The sequence below is a fragment of the Mesocricetus auratus genome, unplaced genomic scaffold (genome assembly GCF_017639785.1).
Source record: "Mesocricetus auratus isolate SY011 unplaced genomic scaffold, BCM_Maur_2.0 Super-Scaffold_100014, whole genome shotgun sequence".
NCBI lineage: Eukaryota > Metazoa > Chordata > Mammalia > Rodentia > Cricetidae > Mesocricetus > Mesocricetus auratus.
This window is the reverse complement of record NW_024429197.1, coordinates 63,634,060-63,654,285: the sequence shown is the minus strand read 5'-3', so window position 1 is coordinate 63,654,285 and position 20,226 is coordinate 63,634,060. Positions and strand designations below refer to the sequence as shown.

The 20,226-nt window shown below is 37.8% G+C and overlaps 1 protein-coding gene across 4 annotated transcripts; it reads right to left on the bottom strand.

Moving 5' to 3' along the window:
• Positions 1 to 1,200: 1,200 nt before the first annotated feature.
• LOC121144042 (FERM domain-containing protein 3-like) lies at positions 1,201 to 14,411 on the bottom strand. Of its 4 annotated transcripts, none has more exons than XM_040757306.1 (3): positions 14,158 to 14,410; positions 5,829 to 6,284; positions 1,201 to 1,449 (listed from the first exon to the last, which is right to left on the bottom strand). In XM_040757306.1, exons 1-3 carry the CDS (start codon positions 14,282 to 14,284, stop codon positions 1,409 to 1,411), a joined length of 624 nt encoding a protein of 207 aa, XP_040613240.1. In that variant the 5' UTR covers positions 14,285 to 14,410; the 3' UTR covers positions 1,201 to 1,408. The 4 variants fall into 4 exon arrangements, with proteins under 4 accessions (XP_040613240.1, XP_040613242.1, XP_040613243.1 ...); XM_040757308.1 differs by having other exon boundaries at positions 1,201 to 1,422; positions 14,158 to 14,407; XM_040757309.1 differs by lacking the exon at positions 14,158 to 14,410 and adding an exon at positions 6,500 to 6,652.
• Positions 14,412 to 20,226: the final 5,815 nt, after the last annotated feature.

The following is a 20,226-nucleotide window of genomic DNA, read 5'->3' as shown; positions in this document are numbered from 1 at the left end:
GAGATTTAACATTTAAAGTGTTTGAATTTTTAAAGACTATGGGACATTTACACATTGAAATGTGATATTATATTATGATCTTGACACTACTATGAGATCACTGGGATAAAACAGAAAGGAAAGGTATGCTTTAATAATGTATTTGTGTGACAAACTGACAAGGATTCAGTTGTCCTGGTTAGAGTCACCTGAAATGAAGCTTCACTTTAAAAAAATATATACATTAAACTGGCCTATTGGCAAGTCAGTCAGACATTTTCTTGGTTAATGATTGATAGGTGAGGCCTAGTGCAGGACAGATGATTTTACTCCTGGGCAGGTGGTACTGGATTGTTTAAAAGAGTAGACTGAGAAAACTGGGGAGAGTACCCCACAATGGCCTCTGTACCAGTTTCTGTCTACAAATTCCTGCTCTGAGTTCCTTCCTTGGACTCCTGTGATGATGGACCAAAAGCTTTGGTCTTACCCAATTTGTCATTTTCAGAACAAGAAGGTCAGCATGTCAGGAAAATCAGGCTGACAAGACAAGACGGACTTGATTCATGTCAATAAAATTAGAGTAGATCGACACCAGAACACTGAATTTTTAACTTATTCTGAAGAATGTATCTGCCAAACACTATGCTGTTTTTCTTGATAATTTTTCTTGATTTCTTCACTTTTAAAGGAAGATTTCTAGGGAATCAATGGTTAAAATCGTAATTGCAGGGATAAAGAGAAACAAGGTAATATATATTAGCAGGAGAATGTGCTGGAAATTAAAAAATGTGTTTTGATACATAATAACCACAGAAGTTCTCTCTTAATTATATCAAGAAGATTCCTTTGTAACCATAAAAATAGCCTTGGCTCCAAAGGTATACAAAGAAACCCTGTCTTGAAGAATGAAAACAAATGGCCTTGGTGCCCCTTCCAAAAAGATATTTGCAGTAACCAAAGGTTCAAATTAAGGTTGTACAGTTTCAGCCAACCCTCTATTTGTCATGAATTGATTCCTAATTCCTTCTCTCATTAGCGGAGGCTGTGAGGATCCTTGTGTATAATAAACAACCTTTGATGCGCAAACCCCATCAAAGATAAGTTTCTCTATAACTTCCTCATTATGAAACTGGAAGCTAAAAGACTTAAGTATTACCCACCATAATGTCACCATTTCATTTTTTAGTATATAAAAGACACAATGTCACACCATGTCCAGAAGAGGGTTCAAATCAGTTTTACTGAAGGATGGGTGACTACAGCTGAAGCCTGAGGCCCGAGTGATGTTTCTTTCTTCCTCTCTGAAGTGATGACTGCTGAGCTTTTCTGGGCTCACTCATGAACTTCTCTACCCAGTCAGAGACTGAGGCTGGAATGTGGAAAACAAATCTTGAATGGGTCCACCATGTGCAGGTCCTGCTGATTCTGTTTATAGCACAGGGACTGGAAGTCCAAAAGCAGGTCCAAGACATACAAGAAAAGAGAGAAGAAGCAAGAAGATAAGTAAGCAGAAACCTTTAGCAACTATCTTTCTAAAGAAGAGAAAATTTGCCCAAGTCCATCATCTACAACAATCCCAGAAAACACTCCAGATATGAGAGCACGTCAGAGTACTTGCTCTTTACTGGCAATGTTGTGGGGAAAGGATGGCAGAGTTAAGAGTCTGACTGCTCTTACTGACGTAGGAAGACTGTTTACCTAGTGGTAGGTTTTGTGATGGTAATTCCTGGCACTATGAAATACACTACTCTTCTGATTATTCTGATTTTCTATATCTCTAGATATCATTATTTTGATCATATCTTTCTATACCAAAGTATGTTTTCAATGCTCATATTTTTGGTTAGGCCTCGGTAGCTTTCACTAGAATCTGAATCTCCTCCATTACCTATGATTCTTTTCAGGTTTTTATCACCAGAGGTCAACTTATTTTCTATTCTTAACATGCATCCTCCTAGAGTTTCCAATAGATTGCCTCTACAGCTTTGCCTTAAATATAACTGAAGTATTAAAAAACTTGCTTTATCCCACAGTATTTACTAGGAATTCTGTCATCATGTTATCATATTAAACAACTGTATGTTGACATTGAAATGAAAATTTCACTATACTTAAATACAGCTCCATCACAATAATATGGCTTCCATATCTTTTATATTTGAGTGACATTGAGTCATTGTAAATTGTCCCCAAAGTTTAAGAATATTAGACAAACTAGAAAATACACTGAAAATATATAACCTTATACATTATGGTTCAAGCTGAGATGGAAATATATAATACTTTACCTATATCATTCTAATTATATAGCTTGTAGTGTCACTAAATACAGGCTGTGTGTACATGTCCTAGTTCAGTGTGAGTATGAATGTGCACGTGTGTGTGTGTGTGTGTGTGTGTGTGTGTGTTTTCAAGTCCACAAATACACACATGGGATTTTCGTGGAAAATCCACCATAATAATTAAGAGAGAAAGGAACAATGAACAAGCATAAATAATTGATGTTGTTTGTCTCTATACACATACACATGTATTACCTAAATACCCATATATCCATAATATGGACCCTAATCTACTCTCACACCCCCTGAGTTCTGAATTTTATTATGTTCTACACTGGCCATCAGGCTCACTATATCATGCACTGACCATCATCTGGAGCAATAGTTTTCTCCTTATTTGATTCAGGCAAGTGATCCCTGTCTTCTAACACATAATGGATATATTTTTAAGAATCTGATTCTATGTAAATGGAATAACATCTTAAAGTACCAATATTACTTTTGATATCTGTTGCTTAAAGTCATCAGGACCTATACTTTCCTTACCTAATAATGGACAATTTTGAAAATACCATTCAGTTTGTATTTAAAGTAAGAATTATATTATTTCCATAATTTAAAAATATTAATTTTAACATGTTTTTCAAATGTGAAGGCTAAATGATTTACCTTGGACAAGACATCAAAGAAAATGGGAAGTAGTTAGAAGTAAGTAAAAGAGGGACTACTTTGAGTCCACCAGTAGAGAACCCCCGTGTCAATGACAATGACATGAATCCAAAGTCATATGAGAGAAAAATGGAAACGTTAAAACTTCACTAGAAAAATTTTCTACTTAAAACCTTCTAAAGTAAAATTTTCACAGGTTCTACCAAAGGTAATTCTTTTTTATATGAGTACAACTCACAGGATACCTTCGAGAGGAAAGCTCTGCAGATTTTATAACTGAGTGCATGGCACAACTCAGGGTTTCCTGAGCTGGCAAATTACCCAGAGCTGTACTGAACCAGGCAGATTGGAATGCCCTCTTTGGAATCAGTTGGTGATAGTGCTGAAATTTTATTAGAGTTAGGGAGATATTATATATCATATATTTTTATAACTCAGGGCAGCTGAATATTTTAATATAGGTGGAAATCTTACAATCCGTACTGTAAAGTAAGTACCATTTTTTCACTCTTAACAGTAAACACAAGGCCCTTTCTTTCATGAATTTTATGACACAAAGAAATGTACTGCAAGATTTCTTCCCTCACTTATCTTCTTTACCAAAGCTGAATTTGTATGTCATCTGATAATCCCTTCACTCTTTTCAATGAATGACCCAATTATGAATAAGATAAGATCTTATTAAGTAAACCCAGTAAAGAAAGGCATATATTGCCCATCACAAAAATCAAGAAGACATTGTTTCTCTTTCCCCCTCTATATGTTTTTCTGTCTTTGCCGCCACCACCCATGTGGATGAGTTCTGTTCCACTGGCTCCACAATCATTTAGACCCAAATAACCACAAAGTTGTGTGTATATTAACTACGAACTGTTTGGCTGATGACTCAGGCTTCTTATTGACTAGATGTCTCTTACTTATTAACCCATTTCTATTAATCTAGGTATTTCCACATGCTCCTGGTTTATCCAGTAATGCCCAGCATGGTACTCCTTCTGCTGCTGCATGGTGTCTCCCTGGCACCTCTCTCTGTGTCCTCCCCCCCCAGATTCCCCTCATCTCATCTATACTTTCTGTCTGGCTACTGGCCAATCAGTGTTTTATTTATCAACCAATAAGAGAAGCATATATACAGAAGGACAAACCACCCACACAGTTATGCACACATACTCATATATATAGATACACATAAACAAACACACATACACAGAGACATTCAAAGACATATACACATAACCATCCGATGCAACATAAACACAAACAAAGACTCACATACCCACATGCACACCCACATATACACAAAGACATACACAGACACACATATATACCTATGTACAGACCTTCATACATACATATATGTACACACAAATACACATACAGGCATGCATAGATATACACACAGATACACATTTGTACGGACATATACACACATTCATATATACACTAAAATATACCCTAATTCATACACTTACGGAAATATGTACAGACATATACACACATACATATATACACTAAAATATACCCTAACACATACACTTGCAGAAATGCACACATAAAGTACACATATACAAACACTGACATATATGCAAATACACATACTCATTCATGAATATACACTCACACACACACACATGCACACATATCCACCGACACACTAACACACACACACACACAGTTTTGAAGGGTTTTTCCCAGAGTCACAATAAATGTGGTGAAGGATAAGAAGCATTTCACTTTGACACTTCTCTGCAGTCATTTAGAATCACTGAAATGTGCCCTTGTGAACATGGAAAGCAGCATAGCAGCTCCTTACACTGCTGAATGCCCTGCATCACTGTCGCTCCCATGTGAGAGGTCATCTGTCCATTCTTCTTTGGTGCCATTCTCCTGTCCAGCCCATCTCCCTTCACTCCAAATACCGAACAATATGCAATTAACTAGTGTGTCTTTGTAGAATTTCTTTCTTTTCAAATTTCACTTTCTTTCAAAGCATTCTGCCTATCCAAGTTAAATCCATGGGCATAACCAACATGAAGCTAGTAAGTGATCATGACTAAACACTGAAAGGTGGCCTTCACATGCAAACTCAGTGTTCTCTGTCTGTATCTCCAAGTCCAGTGTCTGTTTGCACAACTTACAACCTGATTCTACTAATTTTCTATATCACGTTCAGAGAGCTTAATGTGTGGGAACGTTTAGCCTCGTATATACTTTATAAAATTGAAATCATAATACTAAATAATACTAAAAAAATTATGATATACCTTGTGTACTAATTTTAAAATACTTACAGTTAAATAATTCAATAGGACTTCTTTCACAGAAAGTTTACCAAATTCTTTGAATATAAAAATAATTTTTAAAAACTGAAAGAAAGGCCCAAGGTAAATTTAGTTGAATAAATCTTTCTTAGAGAAATGCTGTTTTCACTGAGGATTGTATTGAAAAGTGTTCCCTTAGATTTTGACTAAAACTCTAATTATTAGCATTGTATTTCATAATGCTGACAATGACAAAGAAACAGGAAAAGATAATTCACTATGATGTAGAATAAAAAAGAATATCTACACTGTGATAAAAATATATCTTTTGTTTCTTCAAGGCTACCTTTATAACATAAACAAAATAACCTTACTTGATTTAAACTGATAGAAGTATATGGAAGTATAGAAAGCCAAATTAAGGGTTTGGCATACAAACCCATGGCCATTTGGACCATGGCATCTTTTGAAAAATAAATAATATTAATATTGAATACAGCCTTTGTTCTTACTAGGGAATCCCAACAAGTACACAAAAATGTTGACCTTCCCAGATGCCCACTCCTTCAGGGGACAGTAGTATTTATAGCAAAACTGCTCAAATTCAGGTTTTTGCATAAGAAGAAGAGATCAATACCTGACTCCAAAAGGAGGAGGAGCAGGGGAAATACAAACAGCAGCAGTCCCAGGCCCACCACAAGGAGCCTGGAGCAACGCTTGACTATAGGATTGACCCAGATACGGCCAGTCAGGATGGAATAGCTCCATGACAAAGCTTGACGGGCTTCCTTCAGCTCCTCCTCTTCAGCCATCAGAAAGGCATTTTCATCTGCGTCCAGCTCCTCAAATGAATCTGTGTCTTCTCTGTCCAGTTCGAACCTAGACGGACAGTCAAAGAGCATGTCGATTTCGTCATCATCCACTGGGGTGGGGAGCAGGCTGGCGCTGGGACTGTATGCTAGTTCAGAGATGGTCACGGGGTCTTCTTTTACTTGCTCTTCCTCTTCACTCAGAGCATCTGCACCTCGAGCTCTCTTCACTGGTGAGCTGACAGGCAGGGACTCAGAAACATCTGCTTTAGGCAATGGGGCACCTGGAAAAAAAACATTATTTTATAAAGTTTAGATTTCAGATTCTCTTGTTTCACAAAAATCTGGATGTAGAAACATGTGGAATTCAACATATACATGAACCTGTTCTGTGGAATGTTGACTTTAAACAAAATCAGTTTAATAATAGACCTTTCATAGTAAGTTCTTGGCTCAACAGGATAAACCTAAAACAACAGTGACCAAAGGTTGTAATTACCTTTAGGTGTGTGACTCTGGTTTGTGGACATCCAACTATGGACAGAACTTCTGATATTTCAATTTACCCATGTATTCCAGGCTGGGGATCCTGATAGTAGAAATATTCATATGCCTTTCCCCAAAAAGGTTAACAAGCTTGTCTGGATCCAAAGTTCAAGGCGTTTTCCAATCTTCTGTGATGGTGATCTAATTTTATTCACTAAAAACCACAACTACATTATACATAGAGTCACCACCCATATCATTCACCTGGAACAGTCCAATTATGTTTCTATTGTCCAATTTCAGGATGAAAATGCTCCTTACTTTCCTTCAATTTTACAACTGCTACATGTGATGTAATATCTCTTATTATTATATCATAAACAGCATGATAACCAAAGCAAAAGATAAGTTGCTATTGATATTTGCAGGTTAAGTCTGAAATAAACTTTAAATGTTTTACAATGCATGTGATATCAGTCACAAAAATGTTTTCTCTCCAGAGTAAGCAGCCTATAGTTTAGTGTTTCAAATGAAATTTATGATCCATGGGTTTAAATTTAAAATTCTCTTGAATGCAATTGACTTTCTCAATGAATATTTTCACTTTCAATTGGACATTTTCATTGGACATCTCAGAATATCTCATATAGGGCATGCCTCTGAACACCCTAGGAATACCGCTTGTTTGATCTATGTTACATCTATCAGAAATTATCCTGGTGATTCTGAAAAGCATAAAAAATGAGAACTTAGACAAACACATACACAAGCACAAACACACAAAGAAATCCTAAAGTCTTCCTTGTTTCTGTGCCCACCTTCTTAGGAAGGGGGTAGTCTCATAATAGCTCAGCATTCTTTTGCTACCTTCCCTCTTCTAGGGAGTTTCATATAGCTGCATAATGTGTCTTCACCTTGTGTCTATCACCTACCAACTTCGTGGTTTCCCCTCAGTTCTCACCTATATTAACATTTTTTTTGTGTATGACAAACATCTAGAACTCATGAGAACTCACATATTTCCTGTGTTTCTCAATCATTTTTTTCTGCACACTGCCTATGGAAATGGCACTCATCAAAGTCTCCAATGATTGGTCACAGCATTGATCAAGCCAATGTGTGTTGTGTGTGTGTGTGTGTGTGTGTGTGTGATCATTCTTTCCTCTCATTAGTCAGCCTCCATGAGTCCACAGTTTCTTGATTTAACTCACTGACTTCATCTACCTCAATCCCCAGTCCACTCAGTTTCTGGAATGACCTCAATTCTCTGCTCTTCTCACTCTACTTTCTTCCTGAAAGTTTCAACCGTATGTCTGCTTCCGATGTGCTGATTAAGACGTGCTCATCCTGGTACTACCAGTTACTACTATCCTTGAAAATGCCAGTTTTTCTCCAAAATGGATGTTCTAGATTAAAGAAGATTGTGGACCTATGCACCTTCTACCACCCATTTAACATTGACTTTGAGCATACAAGCTCTCACATCACTTTGCTGAACTCTGACTGTTTACTAATTCTAGTGAACCTACTATTTTAATTGTTATTTTCTTACTTCGTATGCATGAATTAGCAGAAAATTTGGGTCATAATTGTATGAGGTATTGCAAGTAGATAAATGTACATTAAGTTCCTTTCATATGGCAAGGCCAAAATTAGCATATTGAAATATTTGAAAGGTCCATTCCCAGTCTCCTGGCTATATTTGTTTAGAAGGTCCAAATAGAAATAAAGACTTGAGGCGATCATGAAAATGGGACTTCTGAGAAAGATTCTTGCTTCTTGCAACATCTTGGAAAGGTAGATACTCAGAACTAATTAGGGCTGTGATAAAACACCATGACCAAAAACAACTTGGAGAAGTCAGAGCAGGATCTCAAGGCAGGAACTAAAGAAAAGCCCTGCAGGTGTGCCCCTTACTGGCTTATTCCTCATTGCTTGCCCAGCCTGCTTACTCAGAAACATCAGCTCAGGGATGGCACCACCCAGAGTGGGCTGGATGCTCCCACATCAATCATTAATCAAGAAAAAACAATAGACTTACCTATAGACTAATCTTAAAAAAATATCATTTCATGTTTATGGGTCTTTTGTGTACAAGGGTGTCTGTGTGTCCCATGAATTCATGGAACATATGGAAGCAGGAAGAGGGTATTGGATCCCCTGAAACTAAAGTTACACATGGTGATGAATGTGAGTGCTGAGAATTGAACCAGTGTCCTCTGGAAGAACAGCCAGGTCTCTTAATCAACAAGCCATTTCTCCAGCCCCTATAAGCTACTCTTATGGATGTGCTTTCTAAATTAAGAGTCTCTCTTCCCAAATGATTCTAGCTGTGTCGAGTTTACACAGAATTAATGTAATTGACACCTTGTCAAATTGACATTCAAACACATAACTATTAAATCATAAACTTTCCTTTTCCCCTAAGATGTCATATTGATATAATTCTTACAATATAAACCATTTCAACCTTTAAAAGTGTCACAGCTTTTAAAAATTCAAACACTTTAAAAGTTCAATCTTGCTAGGCAGTGGTGGTGCACGCCTTTAATTCCAGCACTCAGGAGGCAAAGGCAGGCAGATCTCTGTGATTCCAAGGCCAGCCTCGTCTACAAAGCAAGTTCCAGGACAGCCAGGGTTGTTACACAGCGAACCCTGTCTCAAATATATATATAAAGTTCAGTCTTTAAAAAATCAAGGTCTCTTTAAAAGTTCAATCTTAGTAAAATAAAATCTTTCTAAGACTCCAGAATCTCTTAACTGTGGCCTTATGGAATGCTGGCGCCTGGGTAAAGCAAGTTAAGTACTTTCATACTCCAGGAGGGAAGGGCCAGAGCCCAGTTACAATCAAAACAAAACAAAAGTCCAGCAGTGCAAAGCTCAGTGTCAGATGTCTGAGTTATGATCCTCCAGGCTCCAAAGGGCCTGGGCAGCTCCGCTCCTCTGGCTCTGCCACTCACAGCACAGGTGCATGTCAAAGAGGCTCGGGGCAGACCCATTTCACATCTGCGGCGGTCCTTGGTGGTCATCCATGGTTATTTGTACCTCCAATATACGGTTGTTTCCCCAGCAACTGAGATTAGACCCACACCAGTGGCTTCTCCTGGCCTCTCTTAAGGGATTCTGACCCTGCCACAAGGTGCCAAACCTTAATTTCTCTCTGTGACCTTTGATCTGCCCTGCAATTAAGGCTGTTACCTTCACAAATGGCTTCTGTTTCTCAGCATCTAGCCTCAGCTGCTCCCCATGGCCTCTTCATCTCTTCAAAGCTACTACCTCCTGGGAAATGCATGCATATCACCAAATTTGATTTCTGTCATAAGATACAGCCTTAAAGTCCATCAACTTCAATTTCTGTGTGCTAGCTCTAAAAGTACTTCCCAGAAGATTTTACCTTCATGCTAGTCTCTTCTCAACCACAACTCGTTCTTAACCCCCATCTAACCAGTATTGACTGTACTAGCAAAGTAAAGATTTCACTATTGGTTTTCTGGTCTCTTGTTAATGAGAGCCAATTCTTCAACTCCACTTGACAAGAACCATAGATTCTTAACTCAAAATATCATTCTTAACTCAAAATATCACAAAATGATCCTGATAGGTTTCTCTCTGATACTTCATAAGCATGGCCTCCATCATCTGCTTCAGCCTTATCTTCCAAGTTCCCAAATACCCCCATTAATCTCTGGGCATTCTGTGGCTTTTCTAGCTCAAAGTTCCCAACTCCTTCTATAGTCCAAGAGCTGGAAAGATGGCTCAGAGGTTAAGAATACTGGCTGCTGTTCCAGAGGTCCTTCTGTAGTCCTCCCCACAACACACACCAATATTCTACTCTTCAGAGCAAACTTCTGTCTCTCTTAGGTTCCTATCGATGTGAGGAAAGATTCATTTCATCTTACAACTCTCAGGTCATAGTCTATTACTGAATGAAGTCAGGGCAAGAACACAGGGTAGGAACCAGAAGACGCAGACCACAGAGGAATACTGCTTGCTGAGTGGTTTCTCAGAACTTGTCAGCCTGCTTTCTTAGACTGTACAGAAGCACCTGTCCAGGGGCCTCACCACCAATAGTGGACTTGGCCCTCCCACACCAATTGTTATCAAGAATTGATTAACCAGCTTAACTATAGATTTGCCTATAGGCCATTTGTATGGAGGCATTAACTAAATTGAGGGTACTACTTCCCAACTGACTCTAGCTTGTATCAAGCTGACATAAACCTAACCAACATAGACTCTTTTGACAATGTTGAAAGTGAAGGAGAAAATAAAAATCACAACAAAGGCTGCTGTTTTGAGGTAAAACCCTGACAATTGGAAAAGTTGTGAACAGAGATAAAATGCAAGTTTTTCTCACCATTTTCTCGGGAACTTCTCTTTTGTTTAAAAGCTTACCTTGTGATTTAAACCAGTCTGAATCATGATTCTCTGTTAATTTCTCCTGATGGCACCTTAACCTTACAGCTATCATTCCACTTTGTGGATCTGTTTATCATTATAACCAAATACCATACTTGCTGTGGTTTTATTTTGGCCCCCTTTCCATCAAATCTTTATGTTTTAAAAGTCAAGGACTTGAGATTTCTATCAAATAAATGACTATGTATGATGGTGAAGGTATATAATGTGAAATCATTAGAAGAATTTCCACCAGTGTGAACCATGACAAAATTTTACTATTCATCAGACTCACTCTAATAGAACTAGAAATATGAAAGTATGAAATGTGGAACATACTTTCTCTATTTCCTAAGGTAAGAATATGTGCATAAAACAAAATAAACAGGAAAATCATGAGAATTCAGCAAAGTTTTCAAAAGCAAAACCAGTATCTGAATTCAGTGATTCATAGCACATCAGTCAAGTCTATCAAAATATAATAAATGACAATCTTGTTCAAAATCCTTAATATGAAATACTCAAAAGTATACAAAATGAAAAGAAATATGCAAGATTTGAATGAGAACAATGCTAAAGTGTAACTGAATAAGTCATTAAATGAAGGACCATGATGACATTCTTCAATAAATGCCCTAAACGATTCAAACATTCAGTTCTCTTTTTAATATAAATTTCACTACAATTTAAAAATAATTCTCTAAAATTTTCAGGAACAATAATTGGGGGAAGATTACAGGAATAATTAAAAAATAAAAATTTAAAAATTTTAAATAAATCCAATTATGTTATATAATTCAGTGCTAAAATGATGTCCTAAATCAGTCTTAGGTGCTTATGGCTACAAGGGAAGAATTTAAAAAGGCTGCATCCTGTGTGGTTCCTACTATGCTACACTCTGGAAAAGGAGATGGAGATTTGTAAGAGGTTGCCCATGGTTGGTAGAAAAAAGTAACCAGTAAGAGTAGCAAACAGGACTTTATGTCAGTGAAAGTGTTTTGTATGATGCAGTACTGATTCATAGCATGCACAACACAAAGAATGAACCCTACTATAAACTCTGGTTGCTAGGCAATCATTTTGTGTCATCTAGAAAAATACATCGCTCTGGCAATGGATCCATATAGGAAATGGCTGCACTTCTTATGTTTTTAGGTAAAACAAAGCAAAAACTGAAAGGTTTTTAGCCCTAGATTATCAAAAAATGCATAACTCTACCACTGAACTACATCCCCAGTCATTTTGCTACCAAATGCCAAGGCAGCAAGCCTAATAGATCTAGTAGTGATGTGGTAAGCATATATTCTCAGACTTACTGTGTTAGTGTATTTTAAAGATAATTTCAGGGAGCCATGAGGTGTGGCCGCCATTCCAAGATGGCGCTGGGCCCCTGCAGGGTTGGAGTAAACAACTCCATATAGGGTCATAACCCGAATCACCAGCTCGGGCATGCCGCAGTGTCCTCAGCTTGCTGGGCCAATCAGGGAGCCTGAGGTGGTTGCCAGGGGTGCTCGACCAATAGGACAGTTGCACGCTGCCTCAGCTTCTATATAAGCAGCTGCAGTCTTTGTTCGGGGTCCCTCGCTTCCTGCTCTCCCTTCAACCAAGAGGCTCCAATAAAATGCGATTTGGGAAGAATCCTTGTCTGGTGGTTGTCTTTCCTGCTGGTCAGGGAGTGCGCCACAGATAATTACATAATTTCCATCAAGTTTGTTTTTTATATCCTAACACATATATTTTTAAGAATGATAGAGAAAGCCAGGCATTGGTGGCGCACATCTTTAATCCCAGCACTCGTGAGGCAGAGACAGGTGGATCTCCGTGAGTTCGAGGCCAGGCTGGTCTACAGAGCGAATTCTAGGGCAGCCTCCAAAGCTACACAGAGAAACCCTGTCTGGAAAAAAAATGATAGAGAAATACCTGTTTCTAAATTATTTTCATCACTTTTATGACTAAAATGAATAAATGATAATTTCTAATGATAATTTTGTGATTACATAGTGAATTATTATTTATCTGCATTATATAATTATTCTCTGTATTATTTGGTCAGTTTTGAAAAGATTCATATTAATCTGTATTAATATGGAAATTCTTTTGTCAATCGTAAGTTTAAAATGCATTATAAAACACTATACCTAGAGCAATTCTATTCATAAAAAATACTTTATGTGCTACTTTTAGCATTCCTGAACTCATTATTAAGAATGCTAATGCATGAGAAAATATTCACTATATTTGTGCTTTTAAAAATAAGATGGAAATAATGCTTGTACACGTCAATCACACAACTCAGGAGGGCAGAAGAAGATTGTGAGGTCCCAGCCACCTATGAGCCACACAGTAAGTTACGGGCTAGCCTAGGCGTGCAAGCCTTCCTCAAACAAAAGAAAACAATAATTGTCTAGGTTCTAGAACAGGAGCACAACACATCCTATTTATATCATAAAAATACACTTAATCTCAACTAAGAAGGCAATTTTATAAATATTACTAGGCTATGACCAATTTCAGCTGTTTCTCAGAATAAATTTTATTGTAACCATTCACTGAAAAAATACACAAACATAAGAACATATAAAATACAGCAGCATTGTGAGGTGAGGATCTGACTTTGAATTCCTGCTTCAATTTCTCCGACCATGCAGTAACATAAAACAGGATCATTACGGAGGAAAAAAAAATAGGTATGGCATCAGTCTGATGGTGGTTATTTAGCTGATTGTTTTTATTTTACTCATTTTCATTTTCATTTTACTCATCTACATGTTTCTCTGTGTGTGTGAGCTCAGAGAAACCAAAAGAGGACCTGGTATTTTATTTTAATAAAATTCTCAATGGAAGTTAAAAAAGGGGGGGAGGGGTTCTGCCTCATAGAAACACATTTGAGATCTGAATATTCACATAATGGGAGGCAGAGAAGTCTTTTGATTGCCCGTTATGCCTTGTAAGCATCATCTCCCACTCCTAAGCAATCTGCAGAAAGACACAACAGCCTTCCTCTGGAATCTTTTGAATAAAGAAGGCATTCGCTATTTGTTGCGCAAGAGAGCTTGGCTTTCCGTTCCCCTTCTCGCTTTCTTGTTCACACCCCTCATTGCCTTTCATCTCCCCTTCCTGTTCTCTCCCTGTCTACCTTCACTCCTTATGAAACATAAAAATGTATGCCACATGCATCCTTAGCGTCCCTCTGGCTCACCAGTGGTGAGCGCGCAGCTGGAAGCAGTCACACTTCTCTAGGCATGGAATGATAGCCCAGGGCAGAGCACATACCAGCATTTCGAGGTATGACCTTGGAGCCATGTTTCAGCAGACGAACGAACACGTTGCTGCTACAGTGGTTCATCATGTGCAAGTGAAGGCTTCGTTGAGTCCGGATCTTGACCAAGCATTTTGCCATCTTTAATATGATGGTCTTCCTAAGGCTCTGCTGTCAGTTGTGGCCCTGAATGTATGCAACCAGCAACAACCGCTTTGACAACCGCTTTGACCTTTTGCTCACTATCCATTCTGCTTCAAAGGACCAACGCAGAACACACTGAGAAAGAATCAAATGTCAGGTTCTTAATGTGGCCAACAAAAATAACTCATCAGGGATAGACATTGGGCAACGAGGGAGGGAGGCGATGCTATTTATAAACTCTTACCCCTCCTCTGATGAAGAGTAAAATTTTATGCCTAGTCCTCACTTAAGTTTTTTCTAACCCATCTAAATAAGTGATCACTGCCAAATATCAAAAGTCCCTAGAATAAAAAGAAAACTCCGAATTCTACATTGGAGGAAACAATCTATGTTTATTTCATCTCTAAAGTATTTAATAAGCTGCCATCATATTCTAGAGCAGATCTGCCCAATAAAAAATAATGCAAGGCACAATCTTTTTAAATGGGAAAAAGTATTTAAGCACTAAATTACAATTATTTTTAATAATGTGTTTTGTTTGAAAACAGGATATCCCAAAGAGTATTGCTTCAGCATGAAATGATTTATTAAGCAGTTCATGGTTTTCAATGAGACTGATGTGTGTTCAACATGTATAGAAAGTTTCAACTGGGACCAGCCACACTCCTGGTTGTTTTCAGCAGCCGCACGCGGAAAGTATGCAGGACTGTATTGTTTGCACCAAAATGGTGAGTTCTTTGCGTGCTTCATTTCCTGTCACCATGCCAACACTGTGTTCATTTTGCAAACAAGGCTTATGGAGAAAATTGACCCGCACCAATTCATGAAATCAATAAGTGGCAATGCCATGTTGAACCTCAGAATTCAAACAATAACAGTTGACTAAAAGGTAAAGTCCCAAGTGGACGGCTGTCGGTGATTGAATTATGAGCTATAATGTGTTTTAAATACGGCAGTCAGGCATCACATTCTCATTACACTTTGAAACATGTGTGCTTGTACAGCAGACAGAAATGGGCCTGCATTCTATGGTCATTATGGATACAAACATTCTCACTTTTAGAACTTGATAAACAATTGAAAATTTTTAACTGATTAGTAATACAAACTTTCATTTACGTTTTTGCTGGTGTACTTCTTATTCGCTGATTTCAGAAGAAACGTCTTTGCATTATGTCGTCATGCATTCATACATTTATTCCACTTCTAATAGCTAACAAAGATTTTTCTTTTCTCAGGAGACAAAGGGTTTAGGTTTAGAACCATCATTTGAAATTCCACATTGTTAGATTTCATTCTGAGTGTAAAATTAACAGAATTTACAGAAAGAAGTTTAGCAAAACTTAGGGAATTTTACAAGTCTGACATCCCTTGACGCTAAAATCCACTTTTAGAAATTTATTCTGGAAAGAGTAGTCAGAAATGTTGACAAAATTGTTCACCAAGGCATCACTTATTATATTAATAAAAGCATCAACCTAAATTTCCAATGGGGATATTACTTAATATATGTGATATTTTATAGACATGAAATTTATGCTTATAGAAATGTATTAGTGAGAAAAGGCCTAGAATATACTTGTTAATGAAGAAAGTATGTTTATATAAGAAGAAGAAATTCAACCATGTAATCATGCACTCAGGAATAAAACCAGAGCCTAGCACCAATTCTGAAAGAGAAAGGTGTGCTGTACAATGGGAGGTAGCAGAAGCCACACCTGCAGACATCACAGAGGCCTCCTACTCCATCTCAAGGGTTGGCAGTTACACGAGCAGTAATGAATCCTATGTCCATAGAGTGAGTCAGGTTTCAAATATGAGTCTTGAACCAATAACTTCAAAATTGCAAACCCCAAATTGTCACATGATAAATCCATATATCTTCAAACCATTTTCAACTCCCCTTTGGATATAATCCTGAGTAAAATTTCCACACGCAAAATAGACATATAAGAAGAAGTAGGCCCTGGAAGAGTGACATCAGTCGTTCCTCACTTGTCTACAGCAATGGTCTTGACGATGTTAGTAAGAATTACTACACTTCATAAATGATTAATTTTTAGAAATTCATAGACATTTAAAAGACATAAGTGGAAATGTTTTGAAAAATTAAAAGCAACATTTGAAAACCAATTATGGATGAATTTCTTCCTTGTAGCAAAACAAAGAATTTCCAAGGATTACTAAGGACTTATTTGAATGTGTTTAGAAATCACTAATGAGAAATTATTCTTTCAACCTCTTTGGGAAGAATAGATAAATCTTATAAAGCAAAAGATGCCTCCATACATATTTTAAGTTGAGGCTAAAATTTTGCTAATATTAAAAGCTAACTTGATATGCATTCTTGACCCAAAGGTCTAGGTGTCAGCAAATCACAAGCCAGATGTTCCTTTCATGCTCAAATAAGACAGATGTGGGCTATAACCAGTCAAGTCCTCTCTATTTCACTTCTGGTTTGTGTGCCCACTTCCTCTTCTATGGAGGTTAAAAATAGTCATCCTATGTAGTAAGCCAAAGAATTCTGAACTATTTTTGGTTCAGGCTACCAGCTGATTCTCGAATCACAAAGCCAAGTGAGATCTGCAAAACTGGCTTTGCTTCAGTGATAACTTCATATAGACCACTTTCCCTCTCAGCCTATTAGAACAACACATGATCTGATGGATCACATGGAAGAAACAGACCTCCCAAAAACAAAACAGAAAAGAAGTAAAACACCTGAAAAAATTACTGCCATACTTTTCTTTCCCCTAACTCCCAAGCCCCAAATTGCACCCAAGTTAGCATACTTTCTTTCTCCATTATACTTTATTTTTTATAAATTATAATTTTAACTAAGGTATTTGTCACATTTCATTTATTTGCTCAAACTTCAAAATCAATTTCCTGGTCTACTTTTCAAAGTGCTTATGTAGATGGATTTTAAGCACTGTCTTCTGAGGATTCTCTGATCTTCTGTGTTATTTAGAGAGGAAAGACCAAAAGGGCTGGCTTTCCATATTGTCCTCACTACTTTTCTTCACCTTGTTGGACTCAAGGCAAATGTGTATGCCTTGAAAAAAGGAAAAAAAGGGTGGCAGGTATGTGAAGTCCCTCTACAGACTCTGCACAGATCTTTGTTAGGAGCTCAGTGCTCCAAAGAACAGTATCAGCAGCACAACGATGCCCTTGAAAAAAATTTCTATTTGATTCATTTATCTCAAGAACTTGAAATTCATATCCAGACATTGACAAATTGAGATAGCAGTATGCTATTCTCATCACTGAGACCAACCACCCACTAAGAAACAACTTAAGGGCGCAGAGTTTATTTTGCCTCACAGCTCAAAGCATGTAGTCCATCATTCCTGGAGGGGGTGTGATGGGAACACACAACAATTTCTGCCACACTTCTCGGTGAACATGAAGCAGAGTGTTGTGAGGCAGTGAGAAAACCTTCCTCTTTCCACCATAATGGTCTCCTGAATGCTATATACAGCATTTATGTGTTGTATGACTTCCTGGGAACACATGAAAAAGTATCTATTCACCAAGTCTAGCTTCATAAACTAGTGAGTTTATTGGGATTACGTACAGTATGGGTGAAGGGTTACCTACAGATCTTGGGTGACTGAAAGGAAGCTGCATCACAATAAGGCACAATAAGACAGTGTAGGGGTCTTGATGATGCCCATCTTTTCTGCCAATCAAAGAATTAAAAGGCAGGAAAAATCTCCAGCACAACAGGTAGCAGCAGAGAAAGCCCAGACACTGCAGACAGCAGTCGATGGAATCAACGGTTGAAGAAAGGGTTTTGCAGGAGTTGAGGAAACAAACAAGCAGTAGACTCACAGAGAAAAAGACCCTCTGCAAAGCAGAGGTGGATTCTAAAGAACAAAAAGTCCAGTCTCTACTCCAAGGCTGGAGTTTTGTTTGTTTCTTTGCTTTGCTTTTTAAGTCTCTGAAAACTTTCCTTCCTTAATTTAGGGCTTGTCAGTTGGAAGAAAGATAGGATGACATGTTGACCCATATCTGTTGTATAAACTGTCCTGACCAGTAGAGTTAGCCCATCAGCAGAGGGCCTGCCTGTGGAAGGCCAAAGCCCACAGGTCGTTTGTTTTAAATGGCATGGTGAGAAGATGCCTATTTTATTTATCACCTAACCATTGCTCCTTTACCTATCTGCCTGCCAGGGTGCCTGCCAGGAACTGGCATCTCACTAGGAAGGGTATCAACTCATAAAATCAGTGCTGCTGGAGATCTCTGTTGGTCAAAGACTCTACTGTTTGAGAATTGTTAATGCTTATATAACCTTGTGTAGGTGTCTTGAGAATTTTGCAGATTTCAGGAACCTCCTGCCCTTGTAAATTTCATTTGTTTCCCAGGTTTTACAGGTTTTGTTTACTTTCCAAGTCCTAGACCCTCCACTTAGGCATGAATGTCTCAGTTCAGAGGAGATAGCATACAACACTAGTGTTTGGCTAGTCCACAGCTCCAAACTCTTCTCTAAGACAAATAAGTTGTAAATGCTTAAGAACTACATAGTCAGGGTTCTCACAGCAGATCAAGCACTATACTTCTTGACAACAATTTTATGTAAGTTATTTTTTTATACCACTGTCACCAAATAAAGGCAAGAAACAATTTAAAGGAAGAGAGTTTATGTTGGTTCATATTCAAGGAAAACAGTCCCTCAAGGTTGGGAACAGGGTCACTGTGGGATGAGGTAACAGCTTGCTATCATCCCAGTGAATGACAAACAAAGGTCAGAAAGTGAGCAGGGTCAATCTTCATGCATTAATACCACTCCTCCTGATACAGCTACTTCCTGTAGCTAGGCCTACCCTATAACTTCATACAACCGTGCCAGAATCTGAAGGCCTTGTGTTGAAACACATGGGAGTTATGGAGGACAGTCTACTTCCAAACCACAATGCAAAGGATATTTGAAGTAGACAATCAATTTTTTCTATAGTAATATGTCAAAAAATTTTTAAATCAGGAAGAAACCAAGGAGGAGGTACATAGACCAATGATAAGAGTTGTTTGTAGGCCTGAATTCCATGTCTGCTGGAGCTATGAATTCTGTGATATATATTTGGAGCAAGAATTTCTCTCTGCTCTGCTAATAGTTCAAATTTGCCACTTGGGAGTGATGGTATCTCCAACTGTAGAATGAAAAGTAAGATCCCTTCTCCTGGTTTGTTAAAAAGGAAATGACACATTAGTGCCAGTCACAGTGCTGGCTTCTGGCTAGTAAATTGGCACTTGTTAAATGGGTGTGGACAATAAAGCCTACAGCACAGGCTCCAAAGACATCCTTCGCTGGTAATGTTGACTTCTGGAATGCACTGCTTTTTTTTCTCTCAACCTCTCTCTGAAATGCTGTCATATGAGCCTTGGGCAAACAGTTTGTACTTCCAAAGGTAGTTGTTTTGGTTGAATAATATATAGGCACAATCACTCAAATCACTGCCAGGCAGTAAATTATTAAATAAAACTTTGAGATCCTTTTCAAAACACAACCATTTATTTATCTCTGTTAATGATACAGGAGGACTATCATAGTGACAAACAACTATGCTCTCTTCCTATAACCGTATGTCCCTTTAACATATTGTTCCTTCTGCCCAAATAATAGTGAAACAGTTTTCCTGATTTGGTGGATTTATTCTGACCTCTTTTAATATGAAGTTTACTAAAATATTTATGGTAACAGAACAAATAAAGTTATGGATCAAGACATTTTTCAAATATACAAGTACAAATATCAAGAGAATAGTCCTCAGGTGTTATCTAATATCATTCTTTGCCCTTTGGTTCTTGAAGAACTAGATTTTGTTAAGTTAATATATTCCAAAGTTTTTTATCTGCTTATAAGGATGTTAGATCTGACACAGACATGGGCAAGGAATGGCTCTTTAGGGGGCTAAACATAATACAAGATAAATTGCTTT

Coding starts and splice junctions, on each gene's coding strand:
- LOC121144042 (XM_040757305.1), bottom strand. CDS start 14,284: ATGGCAAAATGCTTGGTCAAGATCCGGACTCAACGAAGCCTTCACTTG. Junction 6,285..14,157: donor GGTCATACCTCGAAATGCTG/GTATGTGCTCTG, acceptor TTTTTTTTCCAG/GTGCCCCATTGCCTAAAGCA.